Source organism: Macaca thibetana, chromosome 12 (genome assembly GCF_024542745.1).
Source record: "Macaca thibetana thibetana isolate TM-01 chromosome 12, ASM2454274v1, whole genome shotgun sequence".
NCBI lineage: Eukaryota > Metazoa > Chordata > Mammalia > Primates > Cercopithecidae > Macaca > Macaca thibetana.
Genome location: NC_065589.1, coordinates 108,916,200 through 108,934,457, shown reverse-complemented (window position 1 = coordinate 108,934,457; position 18,258 = coordinate 108,916,200). Strand labels below are relative to the sequence as shown.

Here is an 18,258-nt window from a genome sequence, read left to right as displayed (position 1 = left end):
GCTGAAAATAGAAATGGTGTATTGAAAATCTAAGTAGGCCCAAGGTGGGCTTCAAAGGAAGAGTTGGTGGTTTGAGGAGACTGAAACTGTGGCGAGCAGCCAGCAGCCCTGGGTGCTGCCGTTGGAGCTGGGAGCCTTGGTCATATCCTTTGGGGCGGTGTGTCTGATATGCTGAGCTTTTGTTAGCAGCAAGAGGGCATGCTCTGCAGCCTGGCCATGTGGGTTTTACTCCTGGCACCATGTGTTTCTATTTATATGACTTGGGCATGTTACTTGGCCTCTCTATGCCTTAATTTCCTTGTCTGTAAAATAAGGATAATGCTAATAGGACCTACTTCATAGGGCTGATGTGAGGATCGAATGAGCTAATACGTACAAAGTGCTTAGAACAGAGCCTGGCACATACATAGTGCTCAATAAATGCAAACTGGTACTGTTGATTATTTAATACATTATGCTATATTGTATTGTAATACACTACTTTTTAATATAATTATCTGGTTTCACGAGAAACCATTTGAATCTTTATCTCATTCAGCCTTTATATGACACCAGAATGATAGTATCATCACAACTCTAGCAACCACATCCATACAGATTTTGTGCCAGCGTGTGCCTGACACATCATAATATATCATTTAATTCTCACAGTAATTCCAGGAGGTGGTAGTAGTAACCCCATTATCTGGGTGGTGGAAACCAAGACTCACAGTTACAGGCTCACAGATTGTGGAATCAAGAATTGATACTGGTTTGATATGAGGCCAAGTCTGCACCAACAGTGCTTACCAGGACCTCAGGAGACAGAAGGTGTCCAGAGCTTTGCTTCCCATCTTCTTACGTCATCAAGGGCTGCTCACCCTTCCTGCAGCTGCAGGGAAGAGTTGCAGGGCCTCCTTCAATTGTAGGTCTTAAGACATCACAGCTCTTGCCACCATCTCGGCGGCTCTCTTGAGATCATACTAGGATCCCTGCAGCTTCTGCTGAAACCCTCTTTGCCTGTCTCCACTTCCTCTTAGGGAAAATAGTTACCCAACCGCCAGGCATAAATGACTCTTGATCAGGTTTATTTGAAGGCTTTTATTTCTCCCCTGAGGCTCAGGAATCCCAGCTGGTCTTTAAAAGTTATCAGGTCCTCTGCAAGTCTTGCTGCGTTTCCTTTCAAACAGGAAGGTCCTGTTCCCCAAATAGACCTTGCTAAATGCTCCATAATGCAGAGGCTCCACCTGGCTTCACCTCTGTATCCCTAGTAACCTGCTGGACACATGGTCGGTGCACAGTAACTTCCAGGTGACAGAAACAAGGAAGGAAGGAGGAAGGGAGGGAGGGTGTGCTTTTTATTCCTGTGTGTCAGGAACCAGGAAGCTCATCCTGGACTTTATGATTTGTGTAATATATGTTACCAAAATTGTTTGCTGGAAAGCATGCTAATAAAACTGCACACCCCCCACCCCCACCATATAGGCCTTTCTGCAGAGATCTGCAGTTCACAGAAATCCAGAGGTTTCTTTTTTGCCTGCTGTTGTTGATTCATTCCTCTACTCTGAATATTTGTCAGCTGGAGCATGCCATGGGCTGTGCAGTCAGCTGGGGAGGAGAATATCTCCAAGTCCCCATCCCTGCCCTCAAGTAGCTGCAAGTTTCATGGAGAAGGCAGCCAAGTCCACAGGCAGTAACTGCCACTGCTGTAGGTTCACCCTGGTAATAGTGAAGTAACAGGATGCTTTGGGATCATATGGCCCAGCCTGCAGAGGGAAGATGGGGGAGAAATGGTAGAGTGTATCCGAAGGCATCTTGCAGGAGGCGAGTCCTGAAGGCAAACTGGTAGCACAGATGGAAGGCTGGACAAGTCCAGATATAAAGGCCTGGAGATGTGGGGAAAATGTCATGGGGAATGATAGGCACTTGACTGAAGAGAGGGATGAGGTAAGAGACCAGGCTGGAGGAGGAGATTGCAGAATGTGAAAAGATGCTGAGGCTCAGCTGAAGAATTCCAGTTTGATTCTGGGATAATAGGAAGCTAAAGAAAGGCTTTGTTGCAGACTAAGGGGCAGTGGAACTATCAGATTGGTGCTTAGAAAAATCATTCCAGGAATCTTGTTTTAGGGGCATTTTTTATTAAACATTCTCCAAATGCTCCTAAATGAGCAATAAAGGGGGCCTATTTTGAGTTTATCTCAGAGATTCTGTTAAACCCAGAATGTTCCCCTGATGCCAGAAGGAAGATAGGAAGCCAAGATCCCATTGGTTCACAGATTAAGTCTTCTACCTCTTTTAGCTCCAGACCCCAGTGTTTTATAGGTTGGAGTATTCATTATTTTTTGCAACTAGACGAGTATCTTCAAAGGGCAGCGAGGATGGAGAGGAAGTTTTCCTGGTATGAACAAGAAAGCCTGCAGCTCCTAGGAGGCGCTTCCCATCCCTTGGATGGTAGGAGCCCTGCAGCCCTAATTAGGCTGATATCTGCCTTCAGAGTTCTCCATGTGATCTGCAAGGAGAACACAGAAGCTTTTACTCCAGAAACCTTTCAGGGTTGTCCGTCACGCTCAGCCAAGGCAGTGGGAACCAGAGGGAGCCAACAGACAGCAATCGAGGGCACTCCGGGCTTCAGTGTGCAGTTGAGCAGTTGCCAGCAGGAAGCCCACCTCATACCCAGCCCTCCCTGTGTGCAGGCACCCAATGAGAAAGACTCCTGGATCTAGGAAAACCACTTGCTCTTTTCTCTTAATGTCCCCGCTTCCTTTACTGTATTAAAAATGTTGATTCAGAGTGCATGCTCTTTTAAATCAGCTTTCTCAGAGAGATGCTGTCTCTAGCAGGGGGAAATTCTTTGTAATCTAAGATCAAGCACCATTGTTCCCTATCTTGAGTATGTCTGGGCTTGTTAAGGTTTTCGTTATGCATTTCTTGGGAAAGTCTTTTGTATTAGCCTCAGGTCAGAGAGTATAGCAGGACTTTTTTGAAGGAATGGCAATTTCAGATTAATTTATTAAAACCATACATACGCTCTTGAGTTCTATTTTCTATTTCCTGTAAAGACACTGTAAATGTATAGGATGGTCACAGCCATGTTAATTTGTAAAGAGCTATGTGATTCATGGGAAAAGCATTCTGGAGAGATGGAGGGTAAAAAAAGAGTTAACTCCAAGAATGGCTGTGGAATCAGCTGAAGGTCCTAGGATGTGTATTCATCAGAGCCCAAAATAAGCCCACTATGGAGTGTTGTAGATGCAAGGATTGTAGTGTTGTAGATGCAAGTGTTGTAGATGTTGTTATGAATCTGGATAGTCCAAGGGTGGGAGAAATGGTAGAGGTGACAGATTGCAAGGAAAGAGGGAGAAATTGAAAAGGGAAGAAGGTTGGTACTAGCTTGAGGAATGTTTACTCTTGAGAAATAAATAGCTTTTGTTTACCCAGCCATTCCTGTACCCAGAGAGACTAGGCAGGTAATGATTAAGCACTGAACCCTAGCAGCTGACTGCCTGGGTTCACATCTTAGCTCTGCTTGCCACTGTGTTTCTGACCTTGGGCAAGTTACCTAACATCTCTGTGCTCTTTCCTCTTCTGAGAAATAGGGATAATGCAACCTACCCATCAGGCTGGTGGAAGAAAGGGTAGTTTGATAATGTTTAGCACTAAGAACAATGTCTGGCCCATGTGGGTGCTCTCAAAGCCTTCGCTACAAGTTGCCACAGGAGCCCAGAAACCGACTGAAGTGTGTTTTTCAAACTGGCTCACTGAGGTATAATGTACAGACCATAAAGTTCACCGCATATAAGGATGCAAGTCAATGATTTTTTTTTTTAGCAAATTGTTAGTGTTACACAACTACCACCACACTCTAGTTTAGCAGCATTTCCATCACCCCAAAAAACTCATTTGTCCCTGTTAGCAATCAATCCTTGCTCCCATCCCAGCCCTAGGAAACCACTGATCTGTTTCCTGCCTTTTTAGATGAGCCTTTTCTGGAGATTTCTGGTGTCTTTCACTTAGCATGATGTTTTGGGGGTTCACCCATGTTGTTAAATGTGTCAGAACTGATTTTGTTGCTGAATAGTATTCCATGAATGGATAGATTAATACAACAATTTGTTTATCCATTCACCAGTTGATGGGCTTTGGGGTTATGTCTACATTTTGACTAATGTGGTAGGTGCTGTTGTGAACATTCACATGCAACCTGTTTTCATTTCTCCTGGATAGACTCCTAGAAGTGTGTGAATAAGGTAGATTTCTGTTTCGGCTCTTCAAAGGTGAGCTTGTTGCTCAATGGGAATTGCATGTGTAGAGATAATTCATGGAGATTGCCGCCTGCTGCTCAGTTTTACAGGCACCATCACTGTTTCTTTTGTGGAAATAAAAATTCACACTCACTTCTGGGAAACAACGTCTGGGGCCATGTGTGGACACAGTTCACTTTGTTTTAAGGGAAAACACACGCCAAGAATGGTCAGTTTCAGCCTGGCACCTGAGGTGTGCTAATCCAGTTACTCAATATTAATGGAACACTTCCTGTGCCAGGCCCTGGATTTCTCAGCTGTAACACAGATAACCAATACGTGCCTTATCCCTCAAATAGCCGACCGAACGGGGCCCAGACCCCATTTTCATGGTCTTACCTGTCCTACCAACTTTTTTTTTTTTTTTTTTTTTTTTTTTTTTTTTTTTTTTTTGCCAATTTCTGGTTTTTCTTTCTCTAGATCCTGCCTGCAGACATTTATATGTGAACCTGTGTTCTTGGTTGCAGACAATGTAGGTTCCCACCAAAATCCACTTGCACCGAATCTCTCGTGGGCTTATTAGTAACTCTGTGAAAGAGATGGCTGCAGTGGGTGGGGTGGGGTGGGGGGTTTCTGGACCCCTTTCACACACCACTCAGCCCTCTCTGACTGGCCCTTCTCTTACCACTCCTCTGCTTTGCTCTGAACAAGTGACCCGCCCCCTGGCCCAGCAAACCAAGAGGGCACAAACAAGCAGCCCCTCTACCTAGCGCTTCTCTCAGGGAGCATTCTCTTCCCCTTCTCTGTCCCCTTCTGTATTTTTATGGTGTTTTCCCCAGGCTGCTAATTAGCCTTCTTTACGAAGGCAGTGCTCTTACCTCTTCTTCATGGTTGGTTGTGTTCATTTGTCTCATAAATTGGTTGGTTATTAGACTTTTCGTTGGTTTATAGCTACTGCATGGAAATTTCAGGATAGTCAAGCACATTTAGAGAAATTTGGTGATTGGTTGAAATAATTGTTAGGGAAAAATGCAGATGTTCTGTGTTCTAAGCGGACTTGTTAACCAGATTGGAAATTACTGTTTATATCTCATTCTGCCTGCATAGGAGCTCGTTGAGTTAGAATAGTTTCCTTTTCTACTGCTGCTGCTGTCAAAGCCTCAGGATGCAAAAAACATTCAGTTTAGTTGAGCAGCTCCTGCAGTCTGTTCCCAGCACCAACTATCTGCAAAGCGCCATGTTAGAGGTAAGCTACTAACTTCTATGCAGCCTACAAAAGCCAGATGGCCTTCCCTATCTCCTGGAAGCCTTCTCTGACTGCTACCACCACTTTCCTCTTCCCTAGTGTTAATCTTTTCCTTTCTGCAAGTGGCCTGCGCAACCTATTTGGGCATTTGTTTTGTACTGTTCTGTAATTTTTTAGCCTTGGCCTCTCTTACTAGACTGCGCACTGAACCTCTGAGTCCAGGGACTGTGTCTCCTTCATGTTTGTATTTCCAACACCCAGTGGGAGACTGTAATAGCCATTTGTAAAGTACTGAATGGGGAAACCTTCAAAGCCAGCTTACATGAGTGTTTCATGGGGGTTTGTTAAATAGAGGTGCCCTGTCTCAGGGTCTCAGTCCCGTATCTTTCTCCTGTGCTATTGCGGCAGCTTCCTGTCTCTCTGCTTCGGCTTTGCTCCTGCAGTCTGTTCCCAGCATGCAGATCCCATCACCCCTCTTCCCAGAAATCTCCAATGTCTTCCATCTTACTTCAAGGAAAAGCTCTGACTCCCAGGGCCCTCCTGAACCCCATTACTTCCGACCCATAATACACTCTGCCAAGGTACCCGGAAGCGCCTGCTCCCCCTGGAATGTACTCCCTCGTCAGATCCTCTGATCTAGATGTTCCTCTGCCTAGAAAGTTCCTCCCAGATGCTTGCGTGGCTCACTCCTTTACTTCCTCGTGTCTTTTCCCAGCTGCCACCATTTCAGTGATGCCTTATCAGGACATCATCTCTGCCAAGAGTCTCACTTCATTATTTTCTAGAGTACTTACCACCTTTTAATGTACTGCATATATTGACTTATCTGTTGTTTTTCTGTCTCCCTCACTGAATGCAAGCCCTATGAAGGCAGGGTTTTGTGGTTCCTCTGCTTCATCATCCCCTCCCCTGCACTCCAGGCACTAGATTGCATGTAGTCATGGTGACAGCCAACATGCAGATGGTGTTTTTGTGTCAGGTGCTTTTCTGAGCATGTTACACATTATGATTAATAAACGGAGGAGTTAAGAGTCCACCAGGCAGTCTGAGCTCTGAGCCCTTATGCTTTTCTGCCTAGTAGCAAGTATTTGTTCAGTGAATGAAGGAATGAGTGCTTATGGTAAAGAGATAAGGCAAGTTGGCACTGTCTTATTAGCCTGTGCTTCAGTTGAATGAAACAGGATGCCTAGCCTTCTCTGAGCACCCAATGGGACTGGCACTTATGGGAGAGAAGAGGCTATGACAGGGGCTTCCATTTCAATTGTGCCCTAAAAGCAGTTGGACCAAAAGATGGCTCTTGTGGATGTAGGTGAATTACCGTATGTAATCAGCCAACTCAACTTTTACCTCCAGACCCTTGCAGCAAAGAACGGTCAACCTTGGAACATTAACATCACAAAGTTCTTTCTTATCAGTCACCTCATTTTTTTCTCACAGGAATTAGATAAGGAGTGAAGGACAGATGGCATCATCCTCATTTTATGTGCAAGAGCAGGCAGAGCTGAAGAGACATCTATGAAGTCCCACAGCTGGGAGCCAGAATCCTAACCCAGACCCCCAGTTTTCTCCTGCCACCTTCAGGCCTCCTTCTGTTCAATGTGATCACCTTTAGACTTTCCAGGTGGCACCAAGCTTTGAGAAGGTCCTGCTGCTATTTTTACTATTCCTGATTCTGTTGACCCCCAAAACAGACTGCTGAGAGGATGCTAGTCCATGCTTCTGGGGAGCACGAGAAAGGGTTCCTGGAGCTCCAGTGTTCATGTGCAGGATGGAACTGAGCACACCCGTTGAGGGGGACCTTGAGAGGGGAGGCTGCTGTAGTTTACAAAGAAATGAACAAATAGGGCATATCAGTCCTCCAGTGCAGCTTTAAGGGCATTTGCCATGGTTTGGGCCTTGCAGTGCCATCCTGCCCTGCTGGGACCAGGGTGCAAGATGTCCGTTCATCTAGGGCTGCCCCAGATTCTGCAGATGTCTCCAATGCCATACCTTGGAAGCTTTACGGGGCACAGGCAGCTCTTCCAAGAAGGGCTAACAGGAGGAAAAGGAGCATTTATGGAGCACCTGCCATTTGCTGCATTCTGCTCAGCTCCACTTCTTACTATCTGTTAGCCTCACTCTCTGCAGACTAGCAGGAGATGAGACCAGACCGGGTAACACGCCCAAAGCACCACTGTGGTGGGGTAAGGCTTCCAATCTGCTCCTTCTAACTTGAAGCACATTCCTTCACCATGTCACTTCCTCCTTGTCAAACAAAGGAAGACTCTTTGCCCTAGCTTCAGGGTTTTGTTTTGTTTTTTGACATGGAGTCTTGCTCTATTGCACAGGCTGGAGTGCAGTGGTGCGACCTTTGCTCACTGAAACCTCTGCCTCCCGGGTTCAAGCAATTCCCCCGTCTTAGCCTTCTGAGTAGCTGGGATTACAGGCACGCACCACCACGCCTGGACAATTTCTTTCTATTTTTAGTAGAGATGGAGTTTTACCATGTTGACCAGGCTGGTCTCAAACTCCTGAGCTCAGGTGATCCGCCCACCTCGGCCTCCCAAAGTCCTGGGATTACAGGCATGAGCCACTGCGCCTGGCCTCTAGCTTCAGTGTTAACCTTTGTGCTGCTTCCTGTACCCCATGAGGCTGAGCATGAATAAGGAGCCAAGTTTCTAAAGAGTCTCCAAACTCAACAGGTACAGAGATACTGCCCTCAGCTCTGTTTGTAGGTGTCATGTAAGTAGCGATTTTCCACAGTTTTCTTACAAGTCATGATTCATAAGCCTAAACAGGAGCTTTCAGCCTTCGTGGATCTTCATTTCCCCAGCCTAATCAGGACTGGGTCAAGCCAAATCCAAGACGCAGAGAGAAACATTCCCACTTGGCTTCTTTCTGTTCAGTCGCATGACTTGGTGTATGTGGATTTAGAAGTCTCTCTATTATAAAATATAAAGGCTGCAGAAGTTATCCAACTGCTCCTAAAGAATTACAGGTTGAGTGGGCTGGCATGGTGGCTCACATCTGTAATCCCAGCACTTTGGGAGGCTGAGGCAAGCGAATCCCCTGAGGCTAGGAGTTCAAGATCAGCCTGGCCAACATGGCAAAACCCTGTCTTTACTAAAAATACAAAAATTAGCTGGGCGTGATGGCATGCACCTGTAATCCCAGGTACTCAGGAGACTGAGGCAGGAAAATTGCTTGAACCTGGGAGAGGGAGGTTGCAGTGAACAAAGATCATGCCACTGTACTCCAGCCTGGGCGACACAGCGAGACTCCGTCTCAAAAAAAAAGAATTATAGATTGAGTATCCCTAATCTGAAAATCCAAAATGCTCCAAGATCTGAAACTTTTTGAGTACCAATATGACACTACCATGGAACATTTCACACATAATAGTACTTTAACTTTGTTTAATGCACAAATGTATTTAAAATATTGTATAAAATTACCTTTAGCCTCCATGTTTAAGATCTATATGAAACATAAATGAATTTTATGTTGAGATTTGACTCTCATGCCAAAGATAGCTTATTATATGTAAATATTCCAAAATCTGAAAAAATCCAAACACTTCTCATCCTAAGCATTTCAGATAAGGGATATTCAAACTATATAAACAAGGTTGCTTGCATTAGCCAACCAGAAAAACAACCAAAAAACACTTCACCTTTTCCAAATGCCCATGTCCTCACTCAGCGCTGATCATCAGTAACTCCATTGATCACTGTGTGCTTTCATTCTTCCTGTCTGATGACAACTGTCCCGATGGGATGGGCAGAGTGTCAAAGGCTAGCCAGTAGGTTTCCTGTCACCTAAGAAAGCAACAGCCACCAGTGATCACTGTGTCCCCATTCAGGGTCCCACAAGTCTGTGCAGTCACGCTGTCAGCCTTAGTAGCAGCATTCAGACTCAAGTTATCTTGCCACAATCCAGGCTTAACAGGGGCCTGGATTGTGCTCAAAATCACCATGAATATAAGGAGTCATTTGAGGGCCTTCCTGTCCAGTTGTCTGTCTGTGGTGGTGCCCATGGCTGTATGGGTCCTGGGACACTCTGCTTACCCATTCACCCACTGTGCATCATTTTCAGAAGAGTAAGCTGCATCCTAATATCCCTCAATAATCCAATGTGTTTCTTTTCATCTCTGAATGATTAGACCTTCCTGGAATTCTGTTTGCAGCTGATAGGAATCCAAGTTCTAGGTTTCCTGCCTACTCTTTGGTGAAGCATTTTGCTCATTAACCACCAAAACTCACTCAGGCTGGAGTAGTCGAGTCCGCTTATCATAGGAACACGTGAGTGGAGGGCAGCAGTGGGTTTGCCTGCCTTGATGGAATCAGGATCCTTGATTTAAGGAGACTATAAGAGAAGCTAGCACCAAGTAACCCAGTAGTAACCTACAGTTGCCTTTCTCAGCTGGCAATGCCTTTCTCAGCATTTCCTCCTTCAAGGAGATAGGAAGAAGCAATAACCCTAAGAAATCATCAGTATCATCATCTTAGTTTCTCATGAGGAAACTAAGTCTTCAGACTGTTAGGTATTTTGCCCAAATAGGTGGCTATTCTCAATCATCACCATCGACAATTTGCAACCAGACTATTTAGAGCCTCTGCTCTTCAAGGCTCAAAGGTTACATAGCTGGTAAAAGCAAGAGGCAGGATGTGCTCTCAAGGCCAGCTGCCCACAGAGCCTTGGGTGGGTTTTGCTTTGTTCTTTCTAACTGTCTTTTGGCTCATTGAAAGTAACACAAGGCTGGGCACGGTGGCTCACACCTGTAATCCCAGCACTTTGGGAGGTCAAGGTGGGCAGATCACCTGAGGTCAGGAGTTCAAGACCAGCCTGGCCAACAAGGCAAAACCTCGTCTCTACTAAAAATACAAAAATTAGCTGGGTGTGGTGGTGCACACCTGTAGTTCCAGCTACTCGGGAAGCTGAGGCAGGAGAATTGCGTGAACCCAGGAGGCGGAGGTGGCAGGAAACAGAGATTGTGCCACTGTACTCCAGCCTGGGTGACAGCACAAGACTCTGTCTCAAAAAAGTATATATACAAGCACAAGGTTAAAAGAAAAATGGCAACAGTATGCCCTCTGGATGCAGCTCTGGGCCAGCCTCTGTTCTGGTGCCACACCCACCTCCATGCCAAGGGACCCGCTTGGTAGCGTGAGACCCTCATATCCCTGTGGTGGCATTCTACATGACAGACAAGGGAGGGGCAGAAACATTTCCTCCGCCTGCACCAGTGCTAGGAGCCCTGGGCCCTGAGATTACTGATCAACTCCTCCACACAGATCTGGAAAGGAAATGTGAGAAAAAGTAGGATACTCCAGAAGGACACACATTGAAAAGTACATTTCCTTACCACTCCTGGTGCTGGTACTCCATGTTACTTCTCAGGGGCAGTCCTCCAACCCTCTCCTAACCCCCGAGTCCTCCTTAGACCTGCTGGTTTCCTCTACTCCCTCTAGATCCCAGGGTCAACTGGCTCTGCCCAACTCGGAGCACTTAACACATGTTCCTGGTAGGGGGTGCCATATTCCTGCTCATCCTATCATATGCTACTTAGACTATTTCTCCAGTTCTTGAATATATGAAATGTTGTACAGAAGATCCTCAAATAATGTCATTTTGCTATAATGTTGCAAATGAAGAAAGTTGATTCCTGGCCGGGCCCACTGTCTGTGTGGAGTCGGCCCATTCTCCCTGTGTCTTCATGGGTGTTCTTCAAGGACTCTGATTTTCTCTCACATCCCCGAGCTGGGCACCTGAGGTGAACTGGCGTGCCTACATGGTCCCAGCATGAGTGAGTGGGGGTGTATATGAATGCACCCTGAGATGGAACCGTGTTCCGTCCAGGGCTGCTTCCCACCTGGCACCCTGAGCTGCTGGTACAGGCTTCAGCCACCCTCGACCCTGAGCTGGAATAACAGGGTTCGAAAACAAATGAATCGATACAAATTATTGTACAATAAAAGCTTCATAAAGTCTACGATAATCATACACATGCAAGAAATCAGAGAGAAGGGAACAGACCAGCTGGTGGAGGCAGGCCTGATTGCGGTGCCATGTTAGTGATTGATTGATAGTGAATTACGAGGTGGGAGGAGGCACGCCTTACAATTTTCACTTCGCGAATGTGTATTACTCGATTGAACCCACCACCACTACAACTGCTGTTACTGATTCACCAAAAATTGAGTAATTTATCTTACTTACATTTGTCTTTCTTAAATGTATGTATAGCTCACATTTGTTTCAATGTTTAATATTAGAAGTGTTTTGGGTCTTTATTTAGAAGTTTGGTGATGTTTTTTGACAAGAAATGTGCCATAGAAAATTAACTCTTTATTAATATCAATTAGCCTGTTGTAAAATTGGTTTATTTTGTCATTTCGCTTAACGTTGCAGTTTCTGAGAGACTATTCACGACACTAAGTGAGGACTTACTGTACTTGTTTTCAACCAACCAGCACTAAGTCCCTACCGAGGACATAGCACGATATGAGGTGGTATCAGAAGTGTCTGCAGTCTTCCTTGGCATGATCTTCACCTCAGAGCGTCAGAACCTTGCCATTGAGATAAAAGTAGCGCTCATGAAACAATGTCATATTAGGTAACTGCCAAGATAGGGTAGACACAGTGCATTTGGAATCAGAGAAGGGAACAGACCAGCTGGTGGAGGCTTGTCTGAAGATGGGCCTTGAAGAGCAGAGGCTCTAAATAGCCTGGCTTCAAAGTGTCGATGGTGATGATTGAGAATAGCCACCCTTCATGGGCAGGCGTGGTACCAAGCTCATCACAAGTATGACCTCTCATCCTGGAGCCCTTTGTGGAAGGCAGTGCTCTTGGTTCCCATCTTGAGGTTGAGTAAGCTGGTGGTTAGAGAGGTCAAGATTTGGCCTGAAGGTATATTCCAGCTGAGCCCCAACCCAGCCCATCCATGTGGCTCCCAACTCTTCCCCGTCCCTGTGCTCTCCCAGTGTGCCGCCTCCCATTGCCAGGGTGGTTGGCAGAGCTGGGGATCCCCAGCTGTATCCTTGGCGCTGTGGCTGATGGCTTCATTGTCATTCTAGGACTTCTGCCATGGGCAAGTGATGTGGCCGCCCCTCAGTGCCCTGCAGGTCAAGCTTGCTGAGCCCGGGCAGTCCTGCAAGCAGGTGTGCCAGGAGAGCCAGCTCATCTGCGAGCCCTCTTTCTTCCAGCACCTCAACAAGGACAAGGACATGCTGAAGTAAGTGCCCTGGGGTGGGGGTGGGGATGGGGACTGAGCCCCTAGACTCCATCTGGCCTTGTGGGGTAGTCAGGTGAGAGGTACAGGTTTCCACTTCCAAGCTACTGGGCTGTGGGGATAAGGTGTGGGAGGGGAATATGTTGCAGCAGGATCCCCTGAGAGTTAGCCCAGTGTTGTTACTGTTCCTGTTGGGTGAGATGAAGTCACCTGGCGTGATGATGTGTTTAGAATTGGAATGGGGGTGTTGTATTTGCATAAATAAAACTGTATCTGGGTTTGAAGATTGTGGGAGGTGTTCAGCTTGCTAATGTTGACCCCAAGAACAGTGGAAGTAGAGGTGGGCACAGAGTCACAGGCGTAGATGGATCAGCTCTTCAGACCCCTGCTGGCAGCCAGGCCCCCAGCAGACTCTGAGCAGTGCAGGGGGCTGGTGGCTAGTGACATTGTTCAACCCTGGAGTCAGAAAGGAATGAGAAACATGGAGAAGGAGCTGGCACAAAACTGCCCACAACAATTTCCAAGAGCAGCCTTCTCCTGCGGCCTATTCTCTTTTGCAGTTTCTTCTAGGTCACTGACACATGGTACATCTCAGGCCCCAGCAGACCTGAGTCTGCGGGGTCCCTTGGTAATGAGGTGAGTGCGCCACTGGGAATGCTGGCGCAGGGCTGCACAGGGGAGGCGCCTTCCTGGAATTTCTTACCTTGTGCTTACATTACTTAGTGACGCCTTTCCTTTCCCTTTGCATTGACATTTTCAGTTGGGCATTTGCAGTTCCCAAATTTCCATCTGAGGTTTCTTCTGACCTCTCACCCATGACCCTTGACAGGCCTGAATCCATTCTCTCCATGTTTATCACACCCCACCATGGTCCACATATTACATAATTTTCTAGCCTCCCCACCCACCCACCACCTTAGTAGCTATGATTAGGTGTTTTCTCCAAGAGACTAGCCCAGAAATAATAAGACCCTGCTCTCCCAACTCCAGATATTCAATCTAGCAGGTATACCATTCCAGGCTTGAAGAGGATGTTTAGGAAGTGGAGTGGACCTGGGGCTCAGGGCTCACCTATCCCTATTCTGGCTTCACGCCTGTTAGTGCTGTTGGCCACTGTTGTTATTTGTGCACCATGGTCTGAGTTGGCCTGTTTCCTGTGAGTCGTCTTATCCGTAAATGTGGTGTAAAACCCTTTGTAGGGAGAGTGTGTGGCCTCTTGTGTCCTGCCTGCTGCAGGGAAGCTCTCATGAGTAGGGGTGTGAGCTATGCTTTTTTTTTTTTTTTTTTTTTTTTTTTTTTTTGAGACAGGGTCTCACTCTTTTGCCTAGGCTGGAGTGCAGTGGCGTGAACTTGGCTCACTGTAACCTCCACCTCCCAGGTTCAAGCAATTCTCATACCTCAGCCTGCCAAATAGCTGGGACTATAACTGCACGCCACCACGCCCAGCTAATTTTTGTATTTTTAGTAGAGACAGGGTTTTACCATGTTGGCCAGGCTGGTCTCAAACTCCTGGCCTTAGGTGATCTACCCCACTAGGCCTCCCAAAATGCTGGGATTACAAGTGTGAGCCACTGTACTCGGCCCTGGTGATGCTATTTTTTTCCTGTTCTTTTTATGAGAAGACCCAGGCACAGAAGCTGCCCTGATTACACCATGAAAACAAAAGCATAGGCCAAAAGTGGGGACTCGGGGCAGCACCCTGCTCTGCCACCAGGCAAGCTTTAGGGAGGGGGTGGTGGTCCGGGATGTCTGGAAAGCCTGTGATGGTCCAGAAGCTTCCAGTTCCACAGCGCACATCTTGAATTGTAGGATTCTGAGGGGCTTTCCACTCGCTCCTTTTGCATATAGCTCTTGGAGCAAGGTGGCTTCTTGAGAACCCTGAGTCTCTCTGCATCAGAAGTCAGAACTCACTATTTACAGACTAGGGACTGTCTGTATAAGCCCACTTCTGGAAGAAGAGATATGAGAAGCGGCATCCTGGCAATGGGACCAAATAGGACTCCTGAACAGCACGGCTTCCTTCCTGGCCAGGCAGGAGTCAGGGCTCTTGGCCCAGGGACTCTGCTTAGGTTCTAGCTAGAAGTAGCACGGGGCCCTACAAAGGCAGGCCACCTCCAGGCCAGGGTCCAGGTCAGGGAAGGCAGGAAGGAGAAAGAGCAAATGGCCACTTCCCTCGCTTCTGCTAGTTTTCTCATCTGTAAAATGGGGATATCCTAGGTGATGGGTAAGATAATGAACAGCCCTTGCCAAAGACAGAGTAAAACACCCCTTTCTTCCAGAGAGCTTTGGGCAGTGGAGTAGGCCCAAGGCCACTGAGCCAAGACGGATAAGCCAACCCCAGCCCTGGCCCCTCCCCACCTCCATATCCATGCAGAGTTCATGGGAGCAAAAGGGCTTGGCATGGGACTGTCCTGAGGCCAGGCCCTGTGCCATGGGATCACTTGACCCCACCCCCACCCCCTACCCCACTGTAGAGATCAGGGCTTAGCAGGAGGCTGGAATGAATGCTAATTTTGCAATAAAGCCATCTGAAATTAATTCTCTGAACATAAGAACCCTGCTGAATAACTTGTTCATGCATTTGTAAATACTGATAATGTTATAAAACCCCAGCTATCTGGCAGTCTATTGAGTGCCTGCTCAGTGTGGAGGTGATCCTGGCCCATCCATATTCATAGCCAATTAGCAATTAGCAGTTCCTGCAAGCCAGTACTGCCTTTGTATCTCCAACTTGGAGCCTGCTTTGAGCTAAGCTTAAGTTCCTTTTTCAGTCTTTGGGTATCCATAGCGTTTAAGAACCCCCTGTCCTTACTCTAGAGTATGACTTTAGTATATCACATCAGGGGAACCCTTTGGAGTGTCCTGTGTTGTCTTGAATCAGGGCCATTCAGGAAACCAGCCTCGGGTTCTTGTGCATGCAGGGTGCAAGGGCACAGTTAAGCACTAAAGAGGCCACCACAGAGCACGCATGATTCACGTGTGACCCACATCCTCTGGACAAGTCTCCTCCCAGACTGGGGTAGGGACTGGAAGATGGAGGCTCCAGGAAGTGCCAGGGTCCATTCCAGTGTGGCCCAGTGGAGAGGACCTCAGTTCCATACACAGGGCCATGTGTTCCTGCCCAGTTTGTAATTTTGCTACCTCTTAAAGTTGTTTCTTCTAAAATGTTAAATTACTGGCAACTGGGGTTGTTCTATGCGAAGAATTACAAGCAGTACGGTCTAGACTGTGAGTGCTTTGTTACCTGAGAGAGGGAAGGTGACCCTTCGTAGGCCACCTGTTCAGCCCCGCACCCTGTTGCTGGGGAAGACAGTGGCCCCAGCCCCATCAGGCAGGGCCAAGGGTAGAAGTCATCCAGGGACTCTGGCAAGACCCTGAACTTTTTGGTAGAAGGTTCTGATTTGGTATTGCTCCTGCTGCACTGAGAGCATCCCAGTGGAGTCTTTGCCAGGTGGGGCCTGGCGAGGCAGAGCCAGAAGGAACAGAGCCCTCTTGAGAGGGGGCTGAGGGAGGGAAGGCACTCTAGGGAAGGGGCAGGAGGGAGGGGCAGGAGCAGCAGGTGAGACAGCAGCACTCGCCTCCTGTCCAGTGCATCCTGTCCTGTGTATTATAGATCTGTGTCAGGAAGGGACTGGTGACTTCTCAGCTCATTGCCTGACTTCAGGTGAGGAAGTGTGACCAGCCCCACTGGAGGGGGCTTTGCCTCTTCTTATTCTTCAAGAGCTATAAATTGTAAACTGAGACCTGATGAGCCCAGAAACTTTAACTCCCATCCTGTAAGATACTAGGAAGAAAGGAAGATGGCACACTGCGGTGGGGTCTCTGAGCAGGAGGATGTGGGTGTTTGTGAGACAGACATTGCAGGGACAGAGAGGCAGACACAGCACCATGCACCCCGTGGAAAGGCAGGGACCACCTAGGGACTGAGGATCCTGGGCTGCAGAGGCTGTTTGGTCTCCATGTGTTCTAGCGACTGGGGAAAGCTGCTTTTCCTCACTGATGACCTTTGCTCGCAAGGATAATGGAGTCACCTTCCTGACTGCTCCGGGCTGTAGGATGGGCACATGCATGCCAGTAAAAGGGAGAGCTTAGAAGGGGGCTTAGAAGACACTGGGGCCAGGGAGTTGGTTAGAGCCCTGCATTCCACAGCGCCGCATCCACCAGTTGAACCCTCGAGGAGCTGCCTGGTGTCAGGTACCTGTGGCCTGGTGAAGTGTCTGCTGCTTGAGCAGTCTGCGGTGGTCTCTGTGCATCACCCCAGGCAGGCTTCTGCTGCTGCAGCCTTAGCTGAATCCTGCTCACAGACACACACACACATGTGTGCTTCTGCCCTGGGAGATGGTGGCCTAGAGCCTGAGTCCAGGTGACCCAGGGAGCGGGCAGGAGGGTTTTTCATGGCTCCTGACAATGACACGCCTCGCCATGGGGTCTGAGAGTCGCCATAGAGATTCCTGTGCTCTGGTTAGCAGTGTGCCGGCAGATGGTTTAAGTAAAGCCACAGCAGCTGCTGTAATTCACCTAAAAAAAAGGTCATAAGTATAAACCTGTATCCCAAGGCCATGTTCCATATGTAAACTTGTCATTCAGAATTGAGTTCCAGATATTTTTCTTCTTGTTGTCCGGTTGAGAAATTCTGTGAAGGACCTGGTAGCTACAAGTCTCTGACTCATTTTTCCTTTTAGGAAATCCATAAAAATCGACTTCCTGCCCTCTCCCTTCATGATTCATGACCTCAACTCCCTGGGCATCACCTCCCAGCTGGCATCAAGAGCAGGGGTGGTGGCGTATTTAGGGTAGTTGCAGCACTCTCCTGGTGACTGTGGGAGCAAGAGAAAAGAGTCCTGCTCTCCTGAGCAGGCCTGGGCTCCTGGTGCAGTTCACATGTGCAGGAGGCGCCGCAGGCTCTGGGGGAGGGAGGCCCGAGCACCAGTGACATGCTGAGTTCCAGAAGCAGTTGGGGCTTCAGCTGCAACTGAGCAGGAGCCAGGCTAACAGCCTGGGAGATCTCACCAGAAGCCCCAGCAGATGTGCAGGGAATTGCAGGATTAATGTTGGCAAGGGAAGGAAGGCCCCAGGCAGTTGGTTAGCTAGAGAAAGACAGGGCAGGAGTACGAGAGAAAATGATGCTTTACACACACATACACAGGCATACACATGCACGCACACAAATACACACAAGTACATAAACATGCTCTACACACATGCTCATGTACACATATGCATACATACACATACAAGCCCATCTGGAAGCCTCTCTGAGGCAACGAGAAACCTCAAGCTCCCCATCTTCATCCCCTCCATGTCAGCAGAAAAATGAGACTTCCATGAACCAAGTGAAACAGAAATGGTTGGTGTGTAAATTCATACCACTGGTCAAGCAAGAGGGGAGGTGGTATAGTCCATCCGGTGTCTGCCAAGGCAGGGTGATGATGACAGTGACCACTATCCTAATAATGATAGCTGCCATTTATCGACTTACTTAGAGCTTGACTCTGCCATATGCTGTAGAAGCACTAAATTCCTGCAGTAAAGGATTATTTATCCCCGTTCTATGGAAGGGAATCTGAGCCACAAAATGGCTT

General features: G+C 47.6%; 2 protein-coding genes across 3 annotated transcripts in view; both read left to right on the top strand.

Annotated features, from left to right (window-relative positions):
* Window positions 1-18,258, top strand: part of RAB3GAP1 (RAB3 GTPase activating protein catalytic subunit 1) — a 1,043,110-nt gene that overhangs the window by 298,035 nt on the left and 726,817 nt on the right. The window lies entirely within an intron of this gene.
* MGAT5 (alpha-1,6-mannosylglycoprotein 6-beta-N-acetylglucosaminyltransferase) overlaps window positions 1-18,258 on the top strand; it is a 338,870-nt gene that overhangs the window by 313,139 nt on the left and 7,473 nt on the right. For both annotated transcript variants that reach the window (XM_050750979.1, XM_050750980.1), the window contains exon 16: window positions 12,522-12,679. In XM_050750979.1, coding sequence (XP_050606936.1) covers window positions 12,522-12,679 — 158 coding nt within the window. The remainder of the gene's footprint in view (window positions 1-12,521; window positions 12,680-18,258) is intronic.